Source organism: Eptatretus burgeri, chromosome 5, assembly GCF_056783735.1.
Source record: "Eptatretus burgeri isolate ZD-2024b chromosome 5, Ebu_testis_v1, whole genome shotgun sequence".
In the NCBI taxonomy this organism is placed as follows: Eukaryota; Metazoa; Chordata; class Myxini; order Myxiniformes; family Myxinidae; genus Eptatretus; species Eptatretus burgeri.
The window spans coordinates 87,243,990-87,271,489 of NC_140965.1; the positions used below are offsets into that span (position 1 = coordinate 87,243,990).

General features: G+C 44.5%; 1 protein-coding gene across 5 annotated transcripts in view; it reads right to left on the minus strand.

Moving 5' to 3' along the window:
- The window catches only part of LOC147026903 (cohesin subunit SA-2-like), a 224,262-nt gene that overhangs the window by 21,286 nt on the left and 175,476 nt on the right, over window positions 1-27,500 (minus strand). For all 5 annotated transcript variants that reach the window (XM_085882803.1, XM_085882799.1, XM_085882801.1 and 2 more), the window contains exons 11-23: window positions 15,464-15,562; window positions 15,189-15,268; window positions 13,213-13,323; window positions 11,303-11,417; window positions 10,991-11,108; window positions 10,776-10,879; window positions 10,322-10,414; window positions 10,079-10,168; window positions 9,771-9,974; window positions 9,552-9,622; window positions 7,895-7,982; window positions 7,509-7,589; window positions 6,487-6,579 (exon numbers count right to left, since the gene is read on the minus strand). In XM_085882803.1, the coding sequence (XP_085738929.1) occupies window positions 6,487-6,579; window positions 7,509-7,589; window positions 7,895-7,982; window positions 9,552-9,622; window positions 9,771-9,974; window positions 10,079-10,168; window positions 10,322-10,414; window positions 10,776-10,879; window positions 10,991-11,108; window positions 11,303-11,417; window positions 13,213-13,323; window positions 15,189-15,268; window positions 15,464-15,562 (1,347 nt within the window). The remainder of the gene's footprint in view (window positions 1-6,486; window positions 6,580-7,508; window positions 7,590-7,894; window positions 7,983-9,551; window positions 9,623-9,770; window positions 9,975-10,078; window positions 10,169-10,321; window positions 10,415-10,775; window positions 10,880-10,990; window positions 11,109-11,302; window positions 11,418-13,212; window positions 13,324-15,188; window positions 15,269-15,463; window positions 15,563-27,500) is intronic.

Sequence of the window (27,500 nt, forward strand, 5' to 3'; positions counted from 1 at the left end):
TGGGCAGGGACAATGTGTTCGTGTGGCAGGCGACACTTGCTGCTGGCAGGTCGTGCAGCAATTGTTGTGATGAGAGTCGATTTGTGCCCCACTGCCTTGTCGAGTTAGGTGGTTTGATTGAGTTATATTAATGAGCCTTATATGGTCACGAATAAACGATCAGCAGTATGTTGTCCTGATGAGCCCACAACAAGGACGAAATCTCGATCGACATCTCTGCTTTCGTCTATTCCTGACCGTCGGTTTTAATCTCAGTTTGCAAAGGCTTGAGTACCATACAGATGCCTCTTAGTTTGGAGGTTTTGTGTTGGTATAATTTGTGGACATGATGTAATTGTCGTGTCAGAGTCAGTGTGCTTATTGGGGGTGTGTGTGAGAGTGAGAGTGAGAGTGAGAGTGAGAGAGAGAGAATAATGTGGGGTGTTCTGCCAAAATGTATGTAAGTGAGATCGGGATGGTAACAAGAAATCATCATATTAAACCATCCCGACATCTTTCTTGGAATAATGGTAGACCTTGTGTTGGCTTCGTAGTTATGGTGGCTATCTTGGGATCTGAGGGCAATGAGTTTGAGCCCCGTTATCCGCTGAATTAACACCAGGTGGGGTCGACTCAGCCTGTCATGCTTTCGAGGTCGGTGAAATGAGTACCAGTGTTCTGGTATAGGAGTGCAGAAACAGCGGCGTAGTAACGCCCCAACAAAATGATGGCGATCCGGCAGCCAAGCTGCCAAGAAGAAGAAGAATAATAATGGTTGTTGCCTGTCCATCCTCAAATCCATTTACAATGATAGTGTATGTTGATCATTTCCATGCATGGATTTGACAAATGAAATATTAAACCGTTAGAGCGCACGCACGCACACACCCAGCACTGATCGAAGTACCGCATCCTCAGCTGGAAACAACGGTCATTGTGCTTTCAGGGCCTTCTCCTGTCGCACCCACATGGGTGGCCCCAACAGCATTTAGCCCCCGACCCGGGTAACATCGAACGCAGTTGCCAAAAAAAAAAAAATAATAATAATAGCGATTTTCTCATCATTGCTCTTTTGCCATATCCACCAAAGGCAGATTCACCAGCCTCATGCAGACGATCGCTGCACCCCCTTCTCACTTGAAAAGTCATGTCGAAATGGTGGAATACAGACTCAGCAACAAAACAGCAATAGCAAACCTCAACAGTTAAAATGTGACACCTCCTCCCTGTTGATCGCACAAGACCCAGAGGTCGATAGAGTTGGAGAGTTTCCTCTCATGAGCCCATTCGACGTTTGATTGTTACTTTGAGCTCCACCATGAGAACCTTCTCCTCTTCCGACCAGAGAACCATGTCCGGTCTCTGCAGAGTCCGTGCAACGAAAAATTGGAAAATGAGGGCTCCGTTGAGGTCCACTTATTTTCGCTATCCAGAACCGGGGAGCAGGGTTCCCGTCAATGTCAAGGAGTTTTGAAAGTTGCCATAAAATGTTGACCTTTCTGACTTGTTGCATTGATGATCTTCACTTGCTAGTCAACTACCTCATCCAGGACAAGTAGTACCAGGTTGTACTGCCACATGCAATGCTGAACAACTCCCTCAACTTGACGGCACATTCTCTAGCGTTCCGTGCTGACCACGTCGCTTGCAGGCATTACATTCCAGCATGTTCCACTTGTGGAGGTTCACAGAAGTCAGGAGTAAATCATAGACTGATCTATTTTTTGTTTTGTGTACACTGTCAAGGCTCGTATGAGAGCTAACACACAGAACGTACAACAAGGGGAGCAAGAGACAAGAGGGGTGGGAGAGGGAAGGAAAAAACAGTGTGGAACAGAGGCACGAGGAGATCGGTAGACCCCCCCCCCCCCATTGGTAGCAAGGCGATAGAGGGATGGGGCAGGGTACACAGGGTAAACACAATGGACACTACACGGACTTTCAGGTCCTTACACGGCAGGAACTTTCAGGAAGGAAAGCAGGGAATTTGAAGGAGTTGGGTTTGGGGTGGATTATCGGGGGTAGAAAAGATCGTGGTTTTGGATGGGGGAAGACAAGAGATGGTGGTGAACAGCTGTTTTGAAGACCTGGAGGGAAGAGTGGGATTGAAGAGGATGTGGGAGTTTGTTCCAAAGGCAGGAAAAAGAGGAATGAAAGAGTGAAGGTGACTACCTCTTTATAAGAATAATCTTAATAAGAAGCTAATACCTTCCGGTTCCATTGTCCATAACTTTGTCCATGTTATGTTACACACACTTTCTGTCTAACATCCTGTCCGCTGTTCCTCCTGGGATTGGCCAACTACTTGCACCACTCTCATTTCCTGTTCAATTTGACTTATCAACTCATGCCTACCCCTCATATTATTAGGCCCACCAATGCTCTGTATGCCATCCAATACCTCGTCGGTCCTTCATCACCGCTCCAGTGACTTCCTTTATCTTCAACTGGCTCTCCACTTCTTGTACTCCTGCTCACATTACACTCGACTCCTCACAGCACATCGGGCCTACTCAATCTCACAACAAAGTCGGAGGAATTATGCAACATGGACAACCTTGTCTTGCGCACCTTGAACTCTTCCACAAGTGACATTGGTTATCACAATTTAGCTGATGAGCTGTTCAGGGCAATACCTAAAAGTATTCTTCGCACTCCATGCCATTTGCCAATGTATGTGCAGGTTCTGGACTAAAAAAAATGGAAAAACTAATGTAAAATCACTTAATAGGGTGTTGGGCAACCATGTGCAGCCAGTATGGCCTGGATGCGCTGTGGCACAGAGTCCACCAGCATCTGGAATTATGCAGGAGGGATGTGACACCATTCTTCCACAGGAAAGTCAATCAAGTCACACCTGTTTGATGGAGGTGGGAAAAGGCTGTCTCAGGCGTCGATCCAGAATATTCCATAAATGCTCGATTGGGTTCAGATCCGGTGACTGAAAAGGCCATGATATATGGATAACATCAGTGTCATGCGCATGAAACCATTGGGCGACCGCACATGCTCTGTGGATGGGGGCATTGGTGGGGGACGGGGGGAGGTCACCTCTTGCATTATGGCAGCCATAATTATATGCAACCAAGCGTGTGCAGCATTTCTGTAGATGGCCGATGTTCGGCTTACACATGCAAGCATGGAAATGGCCGTAAAATGATGATGACGATGATGATGATGATGATGACCCTAAGCATGCTGGGATGTTATTTGCTTAATTAACATATGGGCCTCACCTGTGTGGAAGTCGTTGCTTGGTGTCTTTCATTTAGCAAGGTGTTTCGATTATTTTTGCCCACTACTTGCACTCACCTTCCTCTCCGTAATCGCCACCCATATCACAGCAACTTCATGCACTTGCAATGCCCAGAGGACATGATGCAGCAAAGCGAACTGTAGACACCGGACCTTGTGATGACCCAGGAGATCACTCTTATGAAACTCTGCTTCGATGACTTTGCCTTTATGGTGGTCCATGATCAGCAAGGAATACCAGCGCCGATGGCTTTAGACCGGTCCTTTCTTAAAGCTAGGAATTATTTCATCTCCAACCAAGAAAATAATCTCCTTATTGCACCCTCTCACTCATGAAAGACCCCTACTTTTTTCTCCTTGAATGTTATTCTATTCCAATCCATCAGATCTTCTCGCCGTCTCAGTAAACACCTGGTGGCATAAACGCGATGTCAGTGAAAACCACGATGTCGTTCATAAAAGCTTGCAGTGGAGGAAAAAATACTCAAAGGGCAAGTGGCACAACTCTTGCAGCCCACTAAGCACCATGACCTATCAACTTCATGGCCATCACAAACACAAATGATACCACCTTGCATTCCGTTGGTGTACCCACCTCCAACGCTTGCTACTTTGTCTATGTGATGAACCACGTGAAGAAGCCATTATAACAAGAAAATGAACTTGCTAACTTCCTAAGGGATCCAGAATAAGTTAAGGGCCTTCACAAAGGAAGGAATGACATACAGAACCATAGGAATGAGGTACAGTAAGATTAAGCCACGACACCACAAGGTTCTTCTCCTGTCTCTCCCTCTGAATCATACTACAGATCATTGCTGAATGCTCTAAACATCCAGGAAACCTAGGAATGCCAGCCTTTTGCACCAAGGTGTTAATATATATCCGTTTAAGAGCACAAACCGTTTCATTCTCATCATCAGCACACCAGACATTATCTTACCCCCAACATTAAGCAGGGAGATTGCCCAGAGTTACATAATTTATTTTGAGCCTTCTTCCTTTGGAATGAATATCCTATTGGTGCGGCACCACTCATGAGACACAAATGCATGTCTCCTTGTCGACCTCACGAGCAGCCACATGCTCGTAGAACCTTTGGGCATTTCTTATGAAACTTCAAAGTTATACCGTTCTCCACTGGAGCACTCTCCAACATGGCCTTAAACACCACTTCCTGCACCTCACGCAACCTGATATCAGTCGAAATGAAAGGACAGGCTGGATTGGTCTGACACGGTAGACCCCCCCCCCCCATTGGTAGCAAGGTGACATACCTCCTTAGGTCGATGCAAGTATCCCTTAAATACCACTCAAGCTGCTCTCGTGGCACAAACAAACTTCCACTCTTACTCGACTCAAATAGCTTCTTTGCGAACCCGAATGGATATCGCAAGAACATCTCCCTCTTTTGCCGTTTCTCCCTCCACTTCTTTCTCTCGTACCCGATCTCATGGTTGCATTAATTCTTCTCCTGATATCATCCATCAACACCAACAAACCCTCCTCTTCCTTAATCGGACCTTGAACATACTGTTGTCACAGATTTCTATTGCTGGTTCCTTAACCTTCCCTTCTCCATTTGTCTCCAATTGACTTGCAGTTTTTGCTCTCGACTCCTCGTTCTCAATGCCAAGTCGGTCGAAGCAGACTGAATACCCAATCTCTGCAAAACGATTCAAGTCAGTGCTCATTCACACTTTTCAGGTCTCATTACGCTAATTCTCCTCCTGACAACATACAACTCGATATACAACGCAAATGCCAATATACAATACAAATCCTCGTCAAGCTGCGTTCAAGAAGCTTCATCACCTGCATTTGGCAGGTATCTGGACTTAACTTCTCTTTCACTAGGTGTCTAATGCACACCAACTGGATGTTGTTCACCAACCGATGCACTGTGGGTTCTTCCTGGCTGTACACCCCTCCCACCCCCTTACTAACTATCTCATGTGATAGCAACGAGGAGTCTGCACTCTCATTCATCAGGCACATTCAATCCCATCTTTGTTTGATGGATTTTCATCCCTTTCACCAAACCGCACCGCACAGCAGCACACCGCTACATCCTCTGAATGGTAGTAATGATGAAATCCTCTTTAATAATTAAATCCTTCCTTCTGTCCTCTATTGCCCGTTTGGCAGTTTATGTTTTTGTTGTGACGAATATCTGGAGTGGATATCAGCACCCCCAATGAATCGTGCAGGTCTCTCCCTTTTGCAATATGACTTCCCATTTTCAGGCCAAGGTCAATATTCCTAATTACAAACCGATTTCATGAAAGTTCGTCACTGCAATCAAACAGTATTTTTAGGACATACAATGGAGAAAGTTGTGGATGTGACACAAATATGGTGGAAATTTTGACCTTTTACTACTAAAGAACCAAGTGATAACATTCAACCAGTTGAGAGAAGTCTCAATCATATCAAACGATGGGGAAAAAAAAAACTTGAGACAGTCAATGACTTCAAGTATCTTGGTTCCTCCGTGAACACAACTGCTCAAGATACCAAACAAAGGAAAGCTTCCGCACGGAGTGCTTGCAACAAACCTTCAACGATATGGAAGCCAACACTTTCTTGGCGAATCAAGGAATCACCGTCCATAGAAGCAGTTGAGACCGTCCTGCTTTTATGGAAGTGAAGCACGGACACTCACTGCGACCCACGAGAAGGAACTTGATGGATGCTATACTCGACTTTATTTGTTCAGCTTTCGATGTCCACAGGTATGAACATAGGATAAATAAAGAGCTCTATGGTTGTCTTCCAGGGCTGTTGGTTAAAATTAGAAGATGTCTCATGATTGTTTGGCACTGCGACCGCCGCAAAACAAATCTGTTTCCAATCTTGTACTCTGGACAACTAAACATGGAAGACCGAAGCTGTGAAGACCAGCTCTCAACTACATTAACATGCTGAAGAAGGATATAGACCTTGAGAAAGAGGAACTGCACACAGCAATGTTTGATCAAGAGGACTAGAAGCTGAGGATCAATGTCATCCGTGTTCGGCCGAAGAGCCGACCCAAGAAGAAGAAGTAGTAGTAAACATGTAAACCACCACACCGAGGTTGGTTAAACATGCGGAACGCCTCATTAAAACACCACCACAACATACTGGTTGATCCTTCATGTCTCATATGCAGCGATATTATAAACATGGCCGATTCATGGCTCGTGAAGCAAACCTTTGAGGCAGTAATGTGATTTAACATCTTAAGAGTATGCGTTTGCGATTAGGTACCTGTTCTTTTACCGCCATGTTCACACTGGTGAGATAATGCTGGCAGAGTTGGCAGAATATTTTCACTTGCCTCTTCAGGACGAGAAACTCCTCCTGCAAAGGTACAATCGGAACTCTCTCAGGAAGAGTTTCACAACACAGGTTAAGCCAGGTAGATCGAGTCCCACGCACAAAAAAAAAATTAACAAGATCCAGCCTTGTCGGTGCTTCATCAGCATTCACGCTGTGACGACAAGTGCAAGGCTCATCGTCAGGTTGCACTAAATGAATGATGAACAACACACAGCTTAATCTGGCTCTACTCCCATGACAGACAAGGCTAAATAACTAAAAGGAAGAACCGAACGGCCTGCACTGGGAGGATTTTGGTCCAACCTACAAGATATTCCGAGTCTTGTTCCACAAGCACGACAAAGTACTGGCAGATGACGGTGGCTCATGATATAGCAAGCAAGACTACAACATGAAGCAGGCAAGAGCAGCAACATAGGAGGTGTGCAATTTTCAAGATTTCCATCTGAACTCGTACCTCATTCGGCTCAGATTTTGGATTAAAATTTGAACATGGTCGAACGAAATAAAAATATGTCGGATCCATATCCGGATCTTCACCAAAATCGAATCAATTTGTCCTTGCCACACACCCAGCGAGTCCACCAAGTGTTGTCCGAATCAGTCCACAACTTTTTTGAGATATTATGCTAGATATCGTTGTTGCTTCTATCTCTCAACGGTGAAGAATCACTTTCAAAAATTCGAGTATCTGGATCTGGATCTTCAAGAAAATCCAATTATTTCATCCGTGAAACACACCGAAACCTGTCCACAAAATTTCATCCAAGTCCGTCGACAACTTTTTGAGATATCCCGCACACAACCAAGCAAACAAACAAAGACAGACAGGGATTAAAACATAACCTCCGTCCATCGCAAATGGTGGAGGTAACAAGCTCTTCCATGAGCCTTGGATCACAAGTAAAGGTCATAACAAGCATAAGCAGAGGCACTGAGCATTGTAGCACCTTGGTGGGACAACTGTCAGAGAGCTTTCCCACTTGCCAGAGGATGATGTAGTGAGTGCACTGCAGTGCGTGCACAACCACCTGTCATGGGGACAGCATGGGGGAGAAGGACACAGACAATGAAGAGAAATTGCAGAAACAACACCTTCGTCAGGTATTCAGAGCAGACTTGTAAAGAGGGATGAATGCATGCGATTCAAATTAATGTGCTACCAAGCCAATTGCCGACACCATAAAGGCCACGGCAGGGCAAACTGTAAGAGGATGAGTGCACCGGTTGGAGGCATGCCGCACGGATGATGCAAATGTATCACCACCACTGGTGCTTTGAAGCACATCAACGAATGCATCGATTTGCAAACCAAAGTGCCTTAAAGGGGCCAGACCTGCTCTGGTATGTCTCCACTCTCGATGCCTGTTCGGAGGAGCTTGTAGCAGCTTCCAAAGACCTCCCAGCGTGTAAGGTCGTGCGCGCTGCAACGACAACAGTGAAACTCTCGACTTGTCACACAATAAAATAACACGGGATATTGACATGGAAAGTGAGCTCAGTAAGTAGAACCTCTGACTTTAAAATAAAGTTTATAATCGCAGGATTGAGGGATTAACTGAGGGATATTTATTTGATTGAGGGATGTATATTTGATGGAGTCTGGCACCCGGCCTTGATCTCCAAACCCTCTGCTTATGGTATCCAAAGCCGCCTCCTCTCATGGATCACCGACTTCCTCAACTCCCACAGTCAGCATGTAGCTCTTAACGGGATCTTTACATCTGCTCTCCTCGTCAAGACGAGCGTTCCCAAAGGTGGTGGCTTGGGCCCAATGTTGTTCCTCATCTTCATCAATGATCTTTGATTTCATGGAAAATTCTGTGCTTCTCTTTGCTGAGGATTCCACCCTCTGCTGCATCATTTCTCATCCTTCAGACAGGCAGGCATAGTATCCTCTTCCCTCTATGCAAACCTTGATAGAATCAGGAGCTCGTCCAACAATTAGAATAAATATTTCAACTCCGACAAATCCCAAACACTCACCCTGTCTATCAGAAAAGGACTGTATGAAAATCCCTCCCATCTATTTCCTGAACAAACCACTTGAAGAGGTTAAGTCACGCAAACTTTTTGGGCCTCACAGTCAGCCATGATCTTTCATGGGCAGACCACATTTCCAAGATGGCCTCCAAAGCCAGCCACTGACTGGGCATCTATCCTCATGAAAGATCTTTCCTTGGCCCATCTGAACGTCTGACAAACTGCAAGGCCTTCATTTGCAGCTTGATGGAGTACTGCTCTCCCATTTGGGCTGGCACCCCTCCTTCACACCTTGCCATTGTTGATGTCATGGAAAGCAAGGCCCTCAAAATCATTGGGATCTCCCACGATGAAGCTGAGTGTCTCGGCCTGTAACTTTCGCATCGCAAACAACTTGGTGGCCTCTATATTCCACCGCTTCCTTTTTGGTCTTGCATCCTCTGCTCTGTCTTGGCTCTGTCCCTCCAAGTTTTCTACTGGGCACACAGTACACCAACAGTCCTCTTCTTGTTCAATTCCACAAATCCAGTGTCGCTGCTCACCTCCTCTCATTTGTTCCTCTTTTCTCTTGTCTGCAGAACCAACTTATGCAATCTGTTCAGTCGCATTTTTCCCTCCAGGGCTTAAAGACAGCTGTTCACCACTACCTCAGGTCATCCCACATCCATACTCAAGAACTCTCCTACCCCAAATAAGCCCATTCCCAAGCACTCCCTTTTTCCAAGTTATGGTGACTTTTTTTCCCCCCATCTCCTCACCTCTTTTCATTTGTTAGCTGTCAGTTGGTTTGTTCTTTTTCTGTTGTATCCCCACTTTTCCCTTCTTCTTCTTGCTGTGATTAATTTGGCTTGTGTGCAGCTTGTTCACCCCCCCCCCCACAAATGTCCTTCTCCCACTCCTTTTGATCTCACTCTCCCTTCTACTTTGCTGTTGGTGTTTCCCCCTTTCCATTTTGTTCCCTTCCACGAGCCTCAATCATGCATACAAAAAAAAAGGGAGAAGTTACTGACTTGTGAAAAGCTGTTACCCTCTTGAGGGTTGCTTGTATGCTGTAGATATCTTCTTCATCTGGCTCTTCTCCCTGCACCAGCAAGGACAAAGAAGAGATTAAATGTAAAAAACATCAACGAAGAGAGAGGAAGAGAAACGAACAATGAGATGAACCTTGATAGAGATGGGAATCGAGACAGATGATGTACGGGCAACGTTTGAAGGAATGGGCAGATTACCTCCTGAAGGATGTTCTCCACCAGGTGGGTAAACCTTTCGACTTGCTCATCTACAAGCTGTCCCAGGGTGACCAACACAGTGCCATGTATGGCAAATTCTTCGGAGCACAGCGCTTGGTACGTGCGACTGCACGCCTCCAGTACGTCCGCCTCCACATGTTTCTCAACAATTTCCTTCACCTGCTTCAGAAGGCTCTCCAGATGCTGAGAGCCACGCGAAGGAAGGATCATCTCGACAAACGAGAAAACAGCTGATGCTAGAGAAAGCTTATTATCACTTCTGAAATGAACGGAGATAAGTTACTCACCTTCTCCATCCTGCCTGTGCTGTAAATCTCAAGGTCAAAGAACTGTGGAACTTGCAGAAGGTTGGTCACCTTTTCGGCATCCACTGAGTACTGCGGAAAAGCATTGGCAGCAAAGAAGTCAGACATCATGCCAGACGACAAAAATGTGACAAATGCCGAGCAACAGATTCGGCGATGATGCAAATAGCAGGTAAACTTTCAAAAGCGATCAACTCCTGCTAATAGGCAAGATAAAATATTCACCTTCTCCAAAAGTTGAGGAAGGATGAGGATGAAATGTTCTGTCAACTTGGTTTTGTCATCCATCTGTGTCTTCTTCTCTTTTGCCGTCAGAATCTGCGATATCCCCATGGAAAACAATTTCAAATTCATACGTGACCAAAAGCAGGACTAAACAGAGTAACAGAGAGACAGAGAGATGAAAATGGTCTCAATATCTGCAGTTAGAGCGACTGCTTGGCCTGAGAATGATCACTGCCCAATGACTTCCGACCATGTAACAGACCGATTGGAAAGGTGTCACTGAAAGCAGCTTGCCTGGAATAAATACACAACACGATATGATGACGATGACGATGACGATGATGACGATGACGACTGGGTGAATGTGTGTGCATTTTAAATCAGATCTAAAAAGGACTCCTTCGCTAGCCATGGGTGGGAAATGCACTGCCAGGCCAAAGGACGAGAGACAAACCCGCTTGGTGGTTCCTCGACCGACAGGAGGGTGACATTCGACTGACTGCCGAATGGTGCAGAGCATTATTTCCACCAAGGCACTCTCCTGCCTCTCACTCAAGCCTAAAAAAAACATGAGAGACAGAGAAAGAGATGGGGAATGGGAAAAATGAGATTTTTTTTTGCTTTTAGTTTCAAAAAAGCAACTTTTTGTAGAAGCAGCTCTCAATTTACCTTCTTCACCCTGTGCTGGCTCAGACAGAAGCAGCTCGGTCATTCCCTCCCAGTCCTTGAGCAGATCAGCGGCACAGTCCCACAGGCTATCCACCAGGTAAGCGGCGTGATCGTGGAGCTACGGATATGCAAGCATGTCCCGGAGGATGAACAATCATGTCAGATGAGGTTACTCAATGGTTGCCCACAAAGGGGCTACAACATTGGAGGGTAGTATGGTCAAATCAAAGAATGTAAGAGAAATCACAGGTAGCTTGCTGCTGATTCCGATGTCAATCCGACAAATAATTCACGCAAACACGTGACGCTCACCTCGCTCTCCAAAAAGAAGAACACGAGTGTTCGAATGAGTGTGCCATTGCAGCTTCGATGACCCCGCCTCTTGGCCAGCGCTTCCTCTGCTTCCGCATCATGGTGACTGAAGATCCTGCAAGTGACAGCAAGCCTTGATCCAGATAGGAATTTGAAAGAAACAAATAAAATCTTATCCTTCCCCTCAAATCAATGTGTTTTATCTTCCTCTTCATCGGTGTGTCACTCATTGTCATATGGTTGCAATATTTAATCCAATGGCTCACACAATTAAAATCGAAACAAGAAATAGATTCAAAATTTCACAATGAAAATCATACGATGAAGGATGTGTCGAAGTTACACAAAAAAAACTGGACTAAGATATCATGTACCAAAAGAAGAGCACTGGTAATTCAAGTTTAATTTCAGAATAAAACCAAATGTGTCTAAAATTATCTTTGCCAGTCTTTATGAAGCTCGGTACCTTAATATACGAGTCCTGCAGGAATCGAGCACTGCTCGTTAGCATGTCTCAAAAACAGCAAACTATGGTCACACAACACTACAATTAAACTAAAGCCTAACCTACCACCCAACTACCACTACCACCATAATGTTGCAAAAATCGATGCAAAGCCAGATATTTACTGAACACGAACAAATGGGCATCCATCGAGAGAGAATCCGCTCGAAAACGTTTGCAGCGACATGTGTGTCTCGTGACGTGTTGGTAAATGGTACAATGTGCAATGTGCGCGTCTGCGATGCACGCCCTCGGGTGGCACAAACAGGCAGTACACACGTACGGAGCCTCCTGCTGGCGGCTCTCAAATGGTGCAGCTCACGCATGAGGCTGTGAGAGCACTCAGAGAGTGCAAGCACGGGAATGGGGACATTCAACTGTCACACAATCAGAAGGGTAGGGTGAGGGGAGGGGAGGGGAGGGGAGGGAGGGCAGGGGAGGAGGGGAGGGGAGGGGAGGGCAGGGGAGGATGCTTCCTGCTTTCGTTTCATTGCGGGAAACAATGCACGACGAGGAGGAGGAGGACATGTTATGAGTTGGATGTTAATAGAAACCACATCATTCAAAAAGTCTGGGAAAAATGAAAAAGGTACAGGCAGGAAGAGGGGTGTGGAGAGGGGTACGGGGAGTGGGAGGGGTAGGGGAGATCGGAGAGGATGCGGGGAGGAGTGGAGGAGGAGAAGGGGGAGTAGGGGAGAGGGGTAGGGGGAGTGGGGTAGAGGGAGGGTAGTGGGAGGGGTAGGGGAGGGGTGGAGGAGGGGAGGGGGAGTAGGGGGAGTAGGAGGGGTAGGGGAGGTCAGAGAGGATGGGGGAGGAGTGTAGGAAGGGGAGTAGGGGCAGAGGGGTAGGGGAGTGAGGTAGGGGAGTGGGGAGTGGGAGGGGTAGGGGAGGGGTGGAGGAGGGGAGGGGGAGTAGTGGGAGTAGGAGGGGTAGGGGAGGTCAGAGAGGATGGGGGAGGAGAGGAGGAAGGGGAGTAGGGGGAGAGGGGTAGGGGGAGTGGGGTAGGGGTAGGGGAGTGGGAGGGGTAGGGGAGGGGAGAGAGGAGGGGGAGGAGGGGAGGAGGCGGAGTAGGGGGAGGGGAGTGGGAGGGGTAGGGGGTGGAGGAGGGGAGGGGGAGTAGAGGGAGTAGGAGGAGTAGGGAAGGTCAGAGAGGATGGGGGAGGAGTGGAGGAGGGGGAGTAGGGGAGAGGGGTAGGGGAGGGGGAGAGGAGAGGAGAGGAGAGCAGGGGAGGAAGGGGAGGAGGGGTAGGGGGTGGAGGAGAGGGGAGGAGGAAAGGGGAGGAGTGTAAAAATGTAATTTTTTTTAAAGGAAAATTGATGAGATGAGGCACGAAACGAGAGATGTCGAGGTAGAGAAGTGCGGTAATTTGAGGTGGGAGACGAGGCCATGTCGATGAAAACTCACTTTTTATGGAGGAATTCCCCTGCTGCCATGGCAACAGGCCGATGAGCCGAGTATACCAGGTGGTACACATTCTCGCAGTCCTCGTTTGTAAGAACCTCGTCATTACTCGACCTGGTTAACCGACAGGGGGGGAGAAGAACAAGGTTGCGAGCTGTGAACGCGATTTACTAACACAAACTGTAGAGCAGACGGGGATCTATTAAGTACAGGAGATAGCTGTCCCGCCCGCGGATAATTATTTCTTAATTTTATTGCATCTGGAAAACACTTTCAGCTTCTTTGTCCAGTAGCGAGCATACATTAACATTTGAATAAACCAAAAAACCCACTCAATACAAGGAACTTCAATGCAGGCAGGAGGAGTCCATGAGATCCACTGAAGCCTGCACGATGGTTGCCAACCTATAGTTGTTTGTCCATTCTCTAACCCATTAAATAAGCCTCGTGTTGGCTTAACGGTTAACGTGGTTGGCTAAAGATCTTGGAGTCTTGAGTTAGAGCTCCTGTTCGTCTGTTGAATTAGCACCAGGTGGGGCTGACTCAGCCTGTCATCCTTCCGAGGTCGGCAAAATGAGGACCAAGTAGGCACTGCATCAGCGGCACAGCAAGAAAATGATGCTACCAGCAGCCACAGGCTGCACACAAGAGCTATCTTTTCAAATGCTGAACGTCAAGCAAGGAAGCAGCACACGCCATTTTTAAAGTCTTTGGTATGACTCGGCCGGGATTCGAACCACCGACCTCCCAGACTCGGAGAGGACGCTCTAACCTCCAACCAGTCGCCAACCATCAAGCCACTTAATATGTACTCCTCGAAGACCGCTTAAACGGACCCTCAGTTTCTTCGCGACGCTCGGTGTTGTGCCAAAAGATTTGGTGACCACCGACGACGTTTGGTGACCACCGACGCCGTCCACCGCCCTACATTGGTCAAACAAATCCATTCCAAGAGTGGATATCAGGGTCATTTATTCCACCCTCTCCAACCGCACAACAATCACTGTTCCCTTTTAAAAGGAATATTCAATTCATGCACAAGTCCTTCTGCTCCAAGACATCCAAACATACCCACGGGAGTTTCATGTTCAAGTGGACCACCCACGTACGACCTCTTTCAAATTTCACAGATATGTACCTCGAGTTTTCTGTCATACAATTGGTTGTCAAACTCAATCCGCCCATCATCCTCTCTATCAACCCACTCGCTTCCTTGCCCCCGCTGGCAATGTAACTGACATCCGTACTATTTCCTTTGGATGAAAAAATCTATGGAATCAGCTGTACGATGAAAAAGATGTTTGGTTTCTAATGGCAATGGAAACGGACAAGGCAATGTATATGAGAGGAATAACAACGGTCACGCTGCACATGTTCCCATGCAATATGATCCGGCACGTTTGGCACTACAACCACCAATAACAATGTCACAACAAAACTGTAACCCCAGCAGAGAAGATGGCATGAGAGTGGCAGACAAATATGAGAGTAAATAAATAAATAAATAAATAAATGTCAACCGCTATCTGGGAATTGAAAAGGAACCGTGCAGCGAAAACGATCTTTCAACTCTTTGGTTCTAGAACAAATTAACTTGAGACGATCAAGTTAGGGAGTACACCCGGGAAAGCGTTCGACGTCGCTTGTATATCATCCAGCGGCGTCGCGTCACAAAATAAATAATAAATAATAAATAAAAATCGATCTCATGATTAGTTTATGCAAAATTTATTCTGTTCCACCGAGGCATTGTCATCATTAACCTAAAACTTACAAAGGATGCAAAATACAAACTGGCTCAAAGTTTTCAAACAGATAAATCAAACCAAATGTTCAAGCATAAACCTTCCCACCTCCTTACACCTGTGGTCTCAACCCTCCAAGACTCAGCACAAATACACAACCGGTGAAGGCTAAGTGACATTGAATTACAGGGATGTTGACGTTGGCGGGTGTCCGTGTGTGTGCGCTACACTCACTGTAGGATAAGGGTGAGGAGGCGAATAGCTTGTACGGCCACGTCGTACTCTTTGTCCAGGGTCATTGATACGATTCGATCCTGGAACAGGTGGTGGGAAAATAATCGCCACAAAGTTGCCTCCAATGTTGCATCAAATGTTTGGGAATCAAGGCCACAGATTCAACCACCACGACAGACATCAGAAAACAATTCATGTGAAAGGCCTTGATGAATGCTCAAAAGAAAATATATAACAAGATAAAGCGACACAAGGACGCTGCGTGAAGAACGTACCTTAAACCTGTTGGTGAAAAGCTCCAGCTTCGCCGTGAGCTCCTTACTGCTGTAAAGGCCTTGCAAGGTGGTGAGGCATTTTAATCTAACTTCACCTTGCTGAGGAGCACACATCACACAACAGGTGTGTTAGGATGCATAAGGGTGAGAAGCACATGCATGCGCTCTCGTGTGCACAACACTCGTTCGGATTTTGAACACGCTGCAAAAGTCAACCAGCAAGCATCTGAAAATGCAAAGCTTGTCGGCGTCCGCTTTGTTTTCAGACTTCAGACTTCTTCTTCTTATTCTTCTGCATGCTAAACATGACGAAAACAGCTAAAAAAAAGATTTTACAATTTTAGACGACCTTGACCTTTTGATCTAAAAAAAACAAAAAACATTTGGCTTATAGCTTTTGATTGGTGAACCAATTGAATGACCCGATATGCTAATTCTTAAATTTTCAGGTCAATTGGATGAAAATGGACGATTTTACGTGACCTTGACCTTTGAACTTTTGGGCAAATTATTCGTTTATTTTCTCGATATTCTCATAATAAAACTTTCCTGAAAATTTGATGACAAAAGCTCAAATGGAAAAAAGAAAAGAAAACAAGTGACGGCCCGGACAGACACACAGACACACAGAAGTGATTGCAAAACCCCGTCTCCCGCGAAATGGCGGACGGGCTAACAAGACAGCATTTAACAATGCAAAGCGAGGTATATAGATTATGTTAGATCGAAGAAAGTAAATCAAAGTAGATCGGCATGCGAGCACACAAACCGATTACAATGACATCGGACGGGCTCAATGATTACAATTACAATGATATCCCACATCGGACGGGACCAATGAAGCACGATCGAGATAAAGTGGAGTTTGTTCGCTCAGGCGGATGCATTGTAAGTATAATACGGTACTTCAAAACAATTGCTAAAAACAAATAATCAACAAAGAAAGAAAGAAAGAAAGAAAGAAAGAAAGAAACGCTGAAAATAAAACACTTACTTTCAATAGTTACATTCATATTTACTCAGAATTTATAACTTACCACGCAAAGTTTTTGTATACTGAACAAGCCAGAGGTGTCAGTGGCTTGGAAGAAATTGAGTTGCCGTAAAATCTATGGCACTTAATGAGTCGGACACCACAACACACATTTTGTTTGATCTCAGGGAAAATCTGCATTAATGGTGGATAAGTGTGTGTGCATGTGCGTCACCCGAGACTGACACAAAAATTAAAACCAGTAGCGGTACATTCAAAGTACACCGCCCACATGCCAAATAAATAAATAAATCCTCCAGCGCACGACATTGCCGACGTGCAGCACATGGACACGGAATTGGGAGGGAGCGGTGCACTTCTGAGCCGAACGTGTACAAATGCTACTTAGTTTATGTGTACAAATGTACTTCTGAGCTAAATATGTACAAATGATACGAGCCAAGCAGCATATGGAGACGTATTTGGAGTGAGCGGTGTGCAATAATTGATTGATTCAGTGATTAATTGCGTAATTAAAATAAATAATAGTCATAAAATAATCGATTTCTCAATCAATTGCCTAACAGCATAATTAAACCACTACCGTTTCATTCGAATCTGAAAATTTGAAAATGAAGTAATTCATTGAAAAATGATTTAATCAAAAATATCTTTTATAGCCAAATCATTTGTTCACCGTCGTGTCCAAATATCAGTTTCCAAGGTCAAAGGGTGCCCGAGATATTGCCGAGATGAGAAAAGAAATAATTATGGAATTAACAAATCGATAATAATTAAGTAATTAATCAATTAATCAAAAAATAACTTTTTGCCAAAGCACATCTTCAATTTTGTTCCCAAATTTCAGCTTCTTTGCTCCACGGATGGCCGAGATATCGCCCGGACAAACAAACAAGAAAACAAAACAAGAAAACAAACTCGGTACTCCCTTCCTTCCGCGCCCTGTGATGTGATGACTTCATGCATCGCCTGGATATGGAATTGGAAAGGAGCGGTGTACAAGAAACAAGAGCGAGAATTACTTTGCAATACATGTCGCCTACTGCTCCCAATGAATGTTCGGGAGATAAAAATGTGTTTGCGTTTAACGCACCCTTGAGCCGAAACGGAACCAAAATGAAGAAGAAGAAACTCTCTAACATGCCATGCTTGGGTCTATTCAGCAAAATTAAAAGAAAAACTATTTTCATTTACTCATCTTTTGTAGACGAGAAACCAATAGACAACTGGGATAACAAACAGGAGATAAAAATTTGTTTGCGTTTAACGCGCTCCTGAGCCGAAACTGGAAGCAAAATGAAGAAGAGGAAACTCTAACCCACCGTGTTTTGTTCGTTTCTCAGCTTTGTCTATTTCATATTAAAAATAACCCGATGTACATACATGAAGCAAAACATGTGTTCGGCTTATGTGCATATATAATACATCGTGGTTAGATACCTGGGATCATTCCAATTGCACTGGGCCATGGACTAACACCCCAGCCTAAGGCCTGGGGCCTGCGGATCTGTGCTGCTTCATGCAATGGCGGAGCATAATTTTATTGGGTTGGAGTCAGACCAGTTGTCCCACCAATGGGTGTTAAGCTGGGGGGTGGAGTCAGGCCAGCTGAGCACTGACCCATTAATAATATGTGATGTTTTCTAAGATTAAAAAGGGCATTACTCTGTGAAAAACTGACAAAACGCCCTGAAACTCGAGCTTGCTTTATAACTTATCATAACAAAGCCACGTGTCAAGTTTCAGTTTAATATGTTCAAGGGTATTGGGAAAAAAAAAAGTCTGAAAAACCACAGGTGGGACAGACAGACATATGGAGAGCAAACCTATTGCCCCCTCTGGTGATACTGGAAGGGAACAAAGAAAATAAAACAAGTGGAATGCTTTCACCATAAAGCACCACGATGACTGGTCATCAAAGAGATGGACAACACAATGCATGGCAACCTTAGGGTTGTGTTTCAGTCTCAAAGCCTGCACAAACTGTGAAACACAAAAACATCTCACACTTCATGCATACATGTAACCACTCTGCCGCTGAGTGCTGCATCATCGCTTCATGTGTGTGATATACAGAGAGATGAATGGCAGAAACTGGAGGTAAAGATCAAAGAAGTTGCAAAAATACAGAACCACTGTATTTTTGAAAACTTTTAAATATCTATGGAAGAATACGCTTGTTTGTGTGTGTGTGTGTGTGTGTGTGTGTGTGTGTGTGTGTGTGTGTGTGTGTGTGTGTGTGTGTGTGTGTGTGTGTGTGTGTATGAAATAAACAAACATTATATATATATATATATATATATATATATATATATATATATATATATATATATATATATATATATGTTGTTCTTCTTTCGGCTGCTCTCGTTAGGGGTCGCCACAGCGGATCATCCGTTATGATCCGCATACGTTTAATGCCGGATGCCCTTCCTGACGCAACCCTGGTCGCTTCTTACGACACAGGGATAAGGATTGGGTTTCACCATGATTCCGGGCTGCCCTACACCCTCTCATAGCGCAGCCCAGCGCAGAGCTCCCGTCCTCAAGCGATCCTCCAACCCAAGCCTCCGAGTAGCCAGATTCCAGGCGCATGCCACAACGCCCGGTTTTATATATATATATATATATATATATATATATATATATATATATATATATATATATATATATATATATATATATATATATATATATATATATATATATATACACACACATATATATGAAACGGAACACCAAGAAGGAACTCAAAGAAGTGAAGAGCAAAGATGGAGTCATCAGGAGGAACCTGGATAGGATTCGGGTTTCAGCCGCTGCTCCACAACCCTCAAGCCATCCAGGTGCAGCCAAGTGAGCCTTACAGAAAAATTTCTGCAAGAATTCACTTCTCCTTCGAGAGATAGATAACAAAGGAGAGTAATACAAAATAAAAGAGATGAAAGAGAAGAAAAAGCACGAATAAGAATGAATAAATATAATTGTGAAATTTTTTTTAGAAAGAAATGTGAAAGGAACAACGAGCAAATATGTCAGGAAGAACCCGGACAGAGAGATTTCAGCAGCTACTGCCCAGGCTCAAACACAGCAACATGTACAAGCTACAAGAGGTATACTAGCGGGGTATGCTTAGACATTGTAAGTAACAACAAAAAAGATCAATCAGAGATTGCAGAACCTCACCAGGACTTGTTTTGTGTGGCATTTGTGTACTGGTGTGTTACGCAATTAATAACTGACATAACGAGAACTGCCACTTTATAAATGCTGGCAGTGCTGACCAGGTACCAAGATGTCCTGCTTTGATGCAACCCCACTTTTATTGGACACCTGACCCTGACCCATGACGTTTTTTTCTTATTATTCAATTCAATTTAGAATAGGATGAAATACATATTCAATTTAAATCAAATGGAAGACCAAATAGGTACGGTCCTGCATTGGAGTCATCAGAAGGAACCCAAACAAGGAATAAGCAAAGATGAAGTCATCAGGAGGAACCAGGATAGGATTCAGGTTTCAGCTGTTTCTCTTTTACCATCAAACCCATCCAGGCACAGCCAAATGACCATTATTCAAACAAACCCCCCCGCCCCCACCCAAAAGAACCCAGATCAAAAACTTTAAATAATTCTGGCTGCCAGACCATGTGCCTGATCGGGTTGAAATTTAAAACATGTATTCCCTATCACTACTAGATCATAACTGTGAAGTTTCATGTTTATGATTAAGCGGTTCCAGAGAAAACATTGTTCAATATTTTTATTCAATCTAATATGGCTGCCAAACCATGTGGCCTATCAATTATTCCTGAATAAACTTGCACACCGAAGGCTTGGGGAACATTTGTGTGAAGTTTCCCCTCGATATGTCCAGCCGTTCTGGAGAAGAATTTTTTTATAGGTTTAAGGGTAAATCCAATATGGCTGCCAAGCCATGTGACCGATGATGTTATATGTGTGAATCTTTTGTTCCTCATGGATAGGCATTAGACAGTCATATGTATAAAGTTTCATCTCGATCTGTTAGCCACTTCAGAGAAGAACATATTTGAAGGTTTTTTTTGTTTTTTTTTAAACAAGAAGGCTGCCGAATCACGTGACCGATGACGTCATCAAAGTAGTTTGTGTTTCATATTTTATCACTAGATGTCCCTCAAATTTTTTTTTATACTGATCAGATGTAGAATTCTACATATGCAATTACGACGTCATAATGAAGGCACCTATAAAAAAAAATAAGCACACTTATTCCCTATGAGTAGTACTTGCTCTGTGCAAAGTTTCAATTTTTTCCTTGATGCGGTTTCAGAGATACAGAGGTCCAAAGTTTTCCTGTTTTTCCAACATGACTGCCACACCACGTGGCCTATGACGTCCTAATTATCAATACAACATTCCACATGAGTAATCGCTCCTATGGTGAAAATATCGTCTCAATCCGACAAGCGGTTGCGGAGAAAAACACGAAAGTTCTGTGCGGACAAACAAACAAACAGACAGACAGACAGACAGACAGGCAAATAAAGGGACCCAAATGCAATACCCTCTCCTTCAGCGAGGGTAACAAGGTGAGGAAAGTTACATGGCACAGTAAGGAATTGGATGAACCATGTTTCAAGGGTAGTAGACTTAGAGAAGCTCTGGATGTAGAAGCAAAATGTCTTCATCCCATCTCAAAGTTCCTGACAAGTCAATGCACACACGTGACAACCTCATCATTACTAACAGCTTATGCAATCACTGGCTGTGACACTGTCAGTTATATTTTCCATTGTGGAAAAAACACAAAACTGCACTGAAAGCGACCTTGGATTGCGACAAACTCCTTGAACCTGGAGCACAGCATACTATGGCAGGTGAAATCAGAGAAATATCAGAACCCATCACAGAGTCTGCATGCAAATCCATCTTTGCATTATATGGGAAAAAGCACTTCTCTGGATCTATGGATGAACTGTCATCTTTTCCAAACAAAAACAATCTAACCTCCAATCATTACCACCGACATATCATGAAGGCCGTGTCTCAAATTTTCATTTGGAAACGTGCAACGCTGGCAAATCCAATGTTGCCTGATCTAACAGATTTTGACAGGAATACAAAGAAGGGATACTTTTTGGCTACTTCAATGACCAAACCATGCAAACCAGGTGTGATGTTTATGAGACGCAAATACCGTAAAGGCAAATGTAGATCGCATTGCCCTTGTCGGAAAACCAAAGAGTCATGTAGCATGGCTTGTAACTGCTGTGGAGATCCACTACTGTGTACCCTTGCTGAAGAGAAGAATAATGACATTTTATGAACATGGACATGGACATCTCATACTCCGATCCATCATTCATCATCAGTCTTTCATCATCGTAACTATGGCCGAATATTGGTATGACGTAGAGTATATGAAAATACCAATTGGAATTTCTTGGTGTTGTAACATCCTTTTGTGGTGGCAAATTCAGATGATGAACAGGGAGTATCGTTTCGAATTTTGGATGGGGAAAATAGCTGAATGAGTGATTTTTCATGAACATGTACACGTATACAAGTTGTAGCTACAATGATAACGAGCATCCGTTGAAGACAAAGTCTTCGATATCCCCCGCCATAGTAAATGAGGATTAACAAACTTATATTCCCTAAGCGTGTGTAATATGTATGTGAAGTTTCCCCTTGATCTGACCAGCCGTTCTGGAGATGTTTGAAGGTTTTAGGGTAAATTCAAAATGGCCGCCAAACCATGTGACCTATCAATTAGAAATTAACAAACTTCTGAAAGGATGTCTTGGGGAAAGTGTATGTGAAATTTTTCCTCAATCTGTTCAGCCGTTCTGGAGAAGAAGATTTTTCAAATTTATTAATTTTAAATCCAAGATGGCTGACGAACCATGTGACCTATGACATCACAAATTTATATTCTGCCTCCAATCCTCCAGTGGGATACGTGTGTGAAGTTTCGTGTCAATCAGATGAGGTGTGTTTTTCTGTCCAAGATGGCCACCAAACAATGTGACTTGTGACATCATAATTTTTACTATGTATGCAGACATGATGGAAGATGATAGTTGCAAATTTTCGCTTCGTTAGGTTAAGTGATTCCAGAGAAAACATTATTTAATATATATTTTTTGAATCCAACATGGCTGCCAAACCATGTGACCTATCAATTAGAAAATATCAAAAGGCACCAGTTCACCACTTGCTTGATGTGTGTACCAAATTTCGTAAATATATCGTGAGGGAATTTGTTGTTTAGCTCCGGAAACGAAATGTGATGGAGGGACGGAACCCATTTCTATACCCCCCCCCCCCCCGCCAACTTCGTTGGTTAACGGGGGATAACAAGAGGAATAGTGAGTGATTAGGCACACAGTCACAAGGTCTTTCAATGAGTAAACTTGGTTATTCGGAAAATCCTTCATAATCACCCGGCAAATAATCCTCGACATTGTATGAACATGATATGGCCAAAGTTACTGCATCGACATCGTGTTAATTGATGATGTACATGAAGGATTCATCTACATAACAAAAGCATGTGAATCAAGTGTAATTTCTTTCTCAGTTACACGTATCTGTTGGGGTTTGAGTTACATTGAAAATCTTTCATGATTCTTCAATAACTCAATGAACACAAAGGGTTAATGTGAAATATCCAGAAGGGGTTAACATAATATGCAAGTAAAGAGCCAATTTTACGATTCTGCTCATCGACACGAAGGGATAAATCCTAAAACCTTTGCACCCATCTAAAACCCTTTGATCATTATAAACTTTGTCATGTAGGACTCTTAAATTTGTGTCATTTTGATTCATTTATGTTCATTGGTTTGGTTCCAGCAAGGCTATTTATATCCTAGACCCCGAGATTTTCACATACCCCTTCCGAGCATGACATTTTGACCGCTAAATCTGCACTCGGTGAACCCATCAAAAATTCATCCTGCCAACTTGTAGCCCACCCTAAACCCTTTATAATGACACCTAAAATGTTGGTATACAGCAATCTAAACATCATGAAAAAATCAATTATATATCTTCTACACCTAATTTTTGGGTCAAATTTCGTCATGTGGCAAAGTTATAAATCCAGCTCGATGACAACTTTCGCAAGAGAGTTAACCGAGCTGGCCTCCCTAAACATGTGTGGCATGGTCCAATCAACCAGAAAACACACAAGAAAAAAGTATCTTCTTTCATGACTACATCAATCTCTTCTTAAACACATTTTTGCTCCTTGGCACACCAACTACACCCCCTCCGTCTCTCGATCCAACTTTGGATCCCTCTATGGCTCCACCTGCCCATGCATCGACAGTCCCTCGCCATGTTCACCTTTCAAGCTCATGGCTCCTCGTGCCCTGTCGATCTTGTAATTTGCCCATCCAACCTCTCCCTCCCTCCTGTTCCATTCCATGTCAAGAACACCATGTCACTATCCCCCTACCGCCACATCACAGATTACCCCATGTCACGAGTCCACACGCGTCATGCATCACCATTCCTTCAAAACAATGGACCACGATTACCGTTCGACTCGCACAAAGGATTCTCAAGCAGGTGCTTGAACACGTGGAAAGTGAATCGAATTGTTATTTCAATTCATGCAAAAACCCCATTTGAACACAATGGAGGTAATTATTGGCCCTGCAGATTGCAGTGGTCTCTTGGTTCTTTTGTTTACTTGGAAAACAACACATTTAGAGCTGCAGGATGATTAAACTGCAGTTGTTGCAGCTGTCATGCGCAAGTCATGTGGTTCAGTGTGTGTTCCTGTATGTTCCTGAAACAGAAACATTAGTTTGACCTCCGTGGCGAGAAGAGGTAGAAAGAGTGTGATTGTGTATTTATGGAACAACAACAGATTTGCTTGATCTCAGTGGTGGGAGAACATTCGTGGAAGAGCTTGTAAAAGGGAAAATGAAGCAGCCTTGCTGAGTATATCAATCTAACAGGTATCTTGATCTACCGAGCGTTCAACTCACAGAGCAGTTCGATCTAGTGGGCATTCGATCCGCTGAGCATCTCTATATACCAGACGTTCAATATGACGAGTCTTTTGGCCAAGCCTGCGCACATGTTTGCCTGTTCAGACTGCGAGAGCCACCAAGGGGAAGCTGACATGAGTCTTGCACGTATCTGACTAGGGAGGGAAGGAGCCATATCCACGCTCTGCCATGCATCTTATCTACTTTTCTTTCTCTCTGCATTTCTCCAGTTGTGATTCTGATTGGCGCCATGTCTTGTGTAGATAATTAAGTAAGATTGTAGAAGGGGCTAATAATTGTCAGGGGAACAAGTTCTGCTCTGCATCTGTTCTACTTGCTGTACATACGTACAATACAAATTTCTCCCATTGTATACCTGTCACACCCGCACATACACCCTACATATGTGCTTTGCTATTGCTTGTGAATAAAAACTTTACTGCATACAGGTGCCGCACAAACTTTCCCCGTATTCCCCCGATATAAATAAACCGATACATGTTTTCTTCCAACCTCTCTTTTCCCTATTGGTCACACAGTCTGCACCAGCAATATCTGGGACGTTTTACACAAACTGTTATGCTCGATTAAATAGCCAGCGCTGCACTCTCTGTTCCACTCTGCAGTAATCTGAGTGTGTGCTGAGGGCATGAGCCTCTGTTAGTTGGGCCACAACACCCCTTGGCCACAGGAAAACGGTGTTAAACAGAGGAACACAGATATTTGGCCGTTTGGTTGAAGTTTGTGGTTATTTCACAACCCTGCGGGCTACGGACTTATCCACGGTAGGCATGTCGACCTGCAGGACCGGAGTTTGGTCGGATTTCAGGAGTTTTCCCTCATGGCAACCCCGAAACCTGAGACGTAACATTGATATATATTTTTGATGTGTATGTATGTATGTATGTATGTATGTATGTATGTATGTATGTATGTGTGTTGTGTGTGTGTGTGTGTGTGTGTGTGTGTGTGTGTTTATACAGTACATATACGTGTGTGTGTGTGTGTGTGTGTGTGCACGCGCATATAATGAAATGTCCAGCGGGTTTAAACCCTACCTGGACAGATGACAAAGCTTCTCCCTTGAAGACTACAAGCGAGACTCGGAGATTACTGCGCGTGGGTTAATGGGGCATAATGGCAGAGAGGCGATCCACCCAGTAAGAAGCACAGCACTGGGGCGCTGCACCAGAACAGCACAATGCTACAGTTTCTTAAAAGGAATACATTTAATGAAAATAAATAAATATTTACAACAGACAATAATTCAAAAAGGTAATGATAATTACAATAATAATAACGTATATCAATCTTACAGTCGAGACGCCTTCTTCACTGACTTAAATACAGAAAATGTTTTCTTCCAACCTCTCTTTTTTTCATTGAAAATATTGAATATTTTCACAAAATGAAAAGAAAAACCTTCCCTTTTAACGATTTCTGTACCAAGCTTGGCCCAGAGCTGATCCTTGTGGAACTGGAATTGAGGTGCCTCTCTCATAGTGGGATGAACGCATGCAAGGCACTCCACATCAAGGCTCAAAGCCCTAGTGTAATGGCTTTGTGTGCTCTGATCGCCCTCACTGACCCGACCAAGAGTAAAAGGCCAGCGTCTTGCTTCACCATGTGAGCCAAATCGCCTCAACACAAATTCAATAGCAGTGTCGTCCTCCTCGGCGTGCGCTCAACCTCCGCTCTCGCTTCTCCAAGCAATGCGCCTCGTGGCTCCACTGATCACGGCTCTTCACAAAATTCACAAGCCTACTGAGTCCGATGCTTCTCAAAATGTCCAGCCTCCTGATCCTGGATCTCCCAAAATGTGCAAGTCAACTCCTTCTTCCTTTTAAAATGCGCAACTTGCCTGTCTATTACTTCGATCATGCCGATATTTTCCCTCCGCCTCTGAGGTGTGGCCTGCATGCATCAAACCCAGGAAGGCGGGGCTCCTCCTGCTCAGCAAGCTTCTGACGTCATGCCCATCAATCGTCCCTCGGGGGCGTGACTTCGCTTTTTGTCAACCCTTGAAGGTGGGGCTTTCTTCCCGTTTGTTGTGGTTTCAGGGACGCGCTCCCCACCTTTATTGCCGATCTTGAAATATAAAACATCGGCAAAAATCACAGAGGGGAATCACATACTGGGGAACATATTCTTACTCCCTCGGTTAATTAACACCGCACCACCCCTCGTGGGGTGACACGTAACACTTCAGCCCACAGGTTCCCTACTTACTCACATCGGAATGCCTCCTACTCATCCACAGACAAAGCAAATCAACACAATGCTATATGCCCCATTACATTCTTCCATCTACCCCCACAATTGTAACAACACAGCACATATACGTGTGTGTGTGTGTGTGTGTGTGTGTGTGTGTGTGTGTGTGTGTGTGTGTATTGTTACGGTTGTGGAAATTCGCAATACACCATAAAGGGTCCTTAGATCAGTTATGACGCTAAGTTTATGTGCAGATAGTTCCCCACCGTTGTTTAAAGGGATTTCGTGTGATTCATCGGGCTGCGACTCTTTGAGATAGCCGTTTTTCTGTTCTATCGTTATTTTGGACCGTCCGAAGACTTCAAACGAAGGCCCCGTGAAAGGCCTACAACGGCGCGCGAGTTTTCCCGCCTTTTTTGTTGCACCGGGGCTGACGGGAGAGGCTGCGAGAGCTCGCTGGTGATTGGTGGATACGGGGTGTGAGGCGGCCGTGAGGAGGGAACGCCCCTTTTCGAGGAGCTTCTCGAAAGGGCTAGAGGAGAGGCGGAGCCAAAAAGGGGGTGGAGCGAAGGAGCGGAGCTCTGCACTATAGAGGGCGGACAGCGCGTGGGCTCGCTCTCTTGGTGGACGTCGTGGTTGAGCTCCCGCTCTCTCCTGCCTGGATCATCGAGTTAGATTCCTCCTCTCTCCTGCCTGGATCATCGCGTTGGATTCTTCCTCTCTCCTGCCTGGGACGTCGTGTTTGGACTCATCGGGCTCTGGATCGTCGAAGTGGGCTCTGGATCGTCGAAGGATCGTCTCTCCCTCTGGGCGCCAAGTCGTGAGGGTTGCGAGCAGTGGTC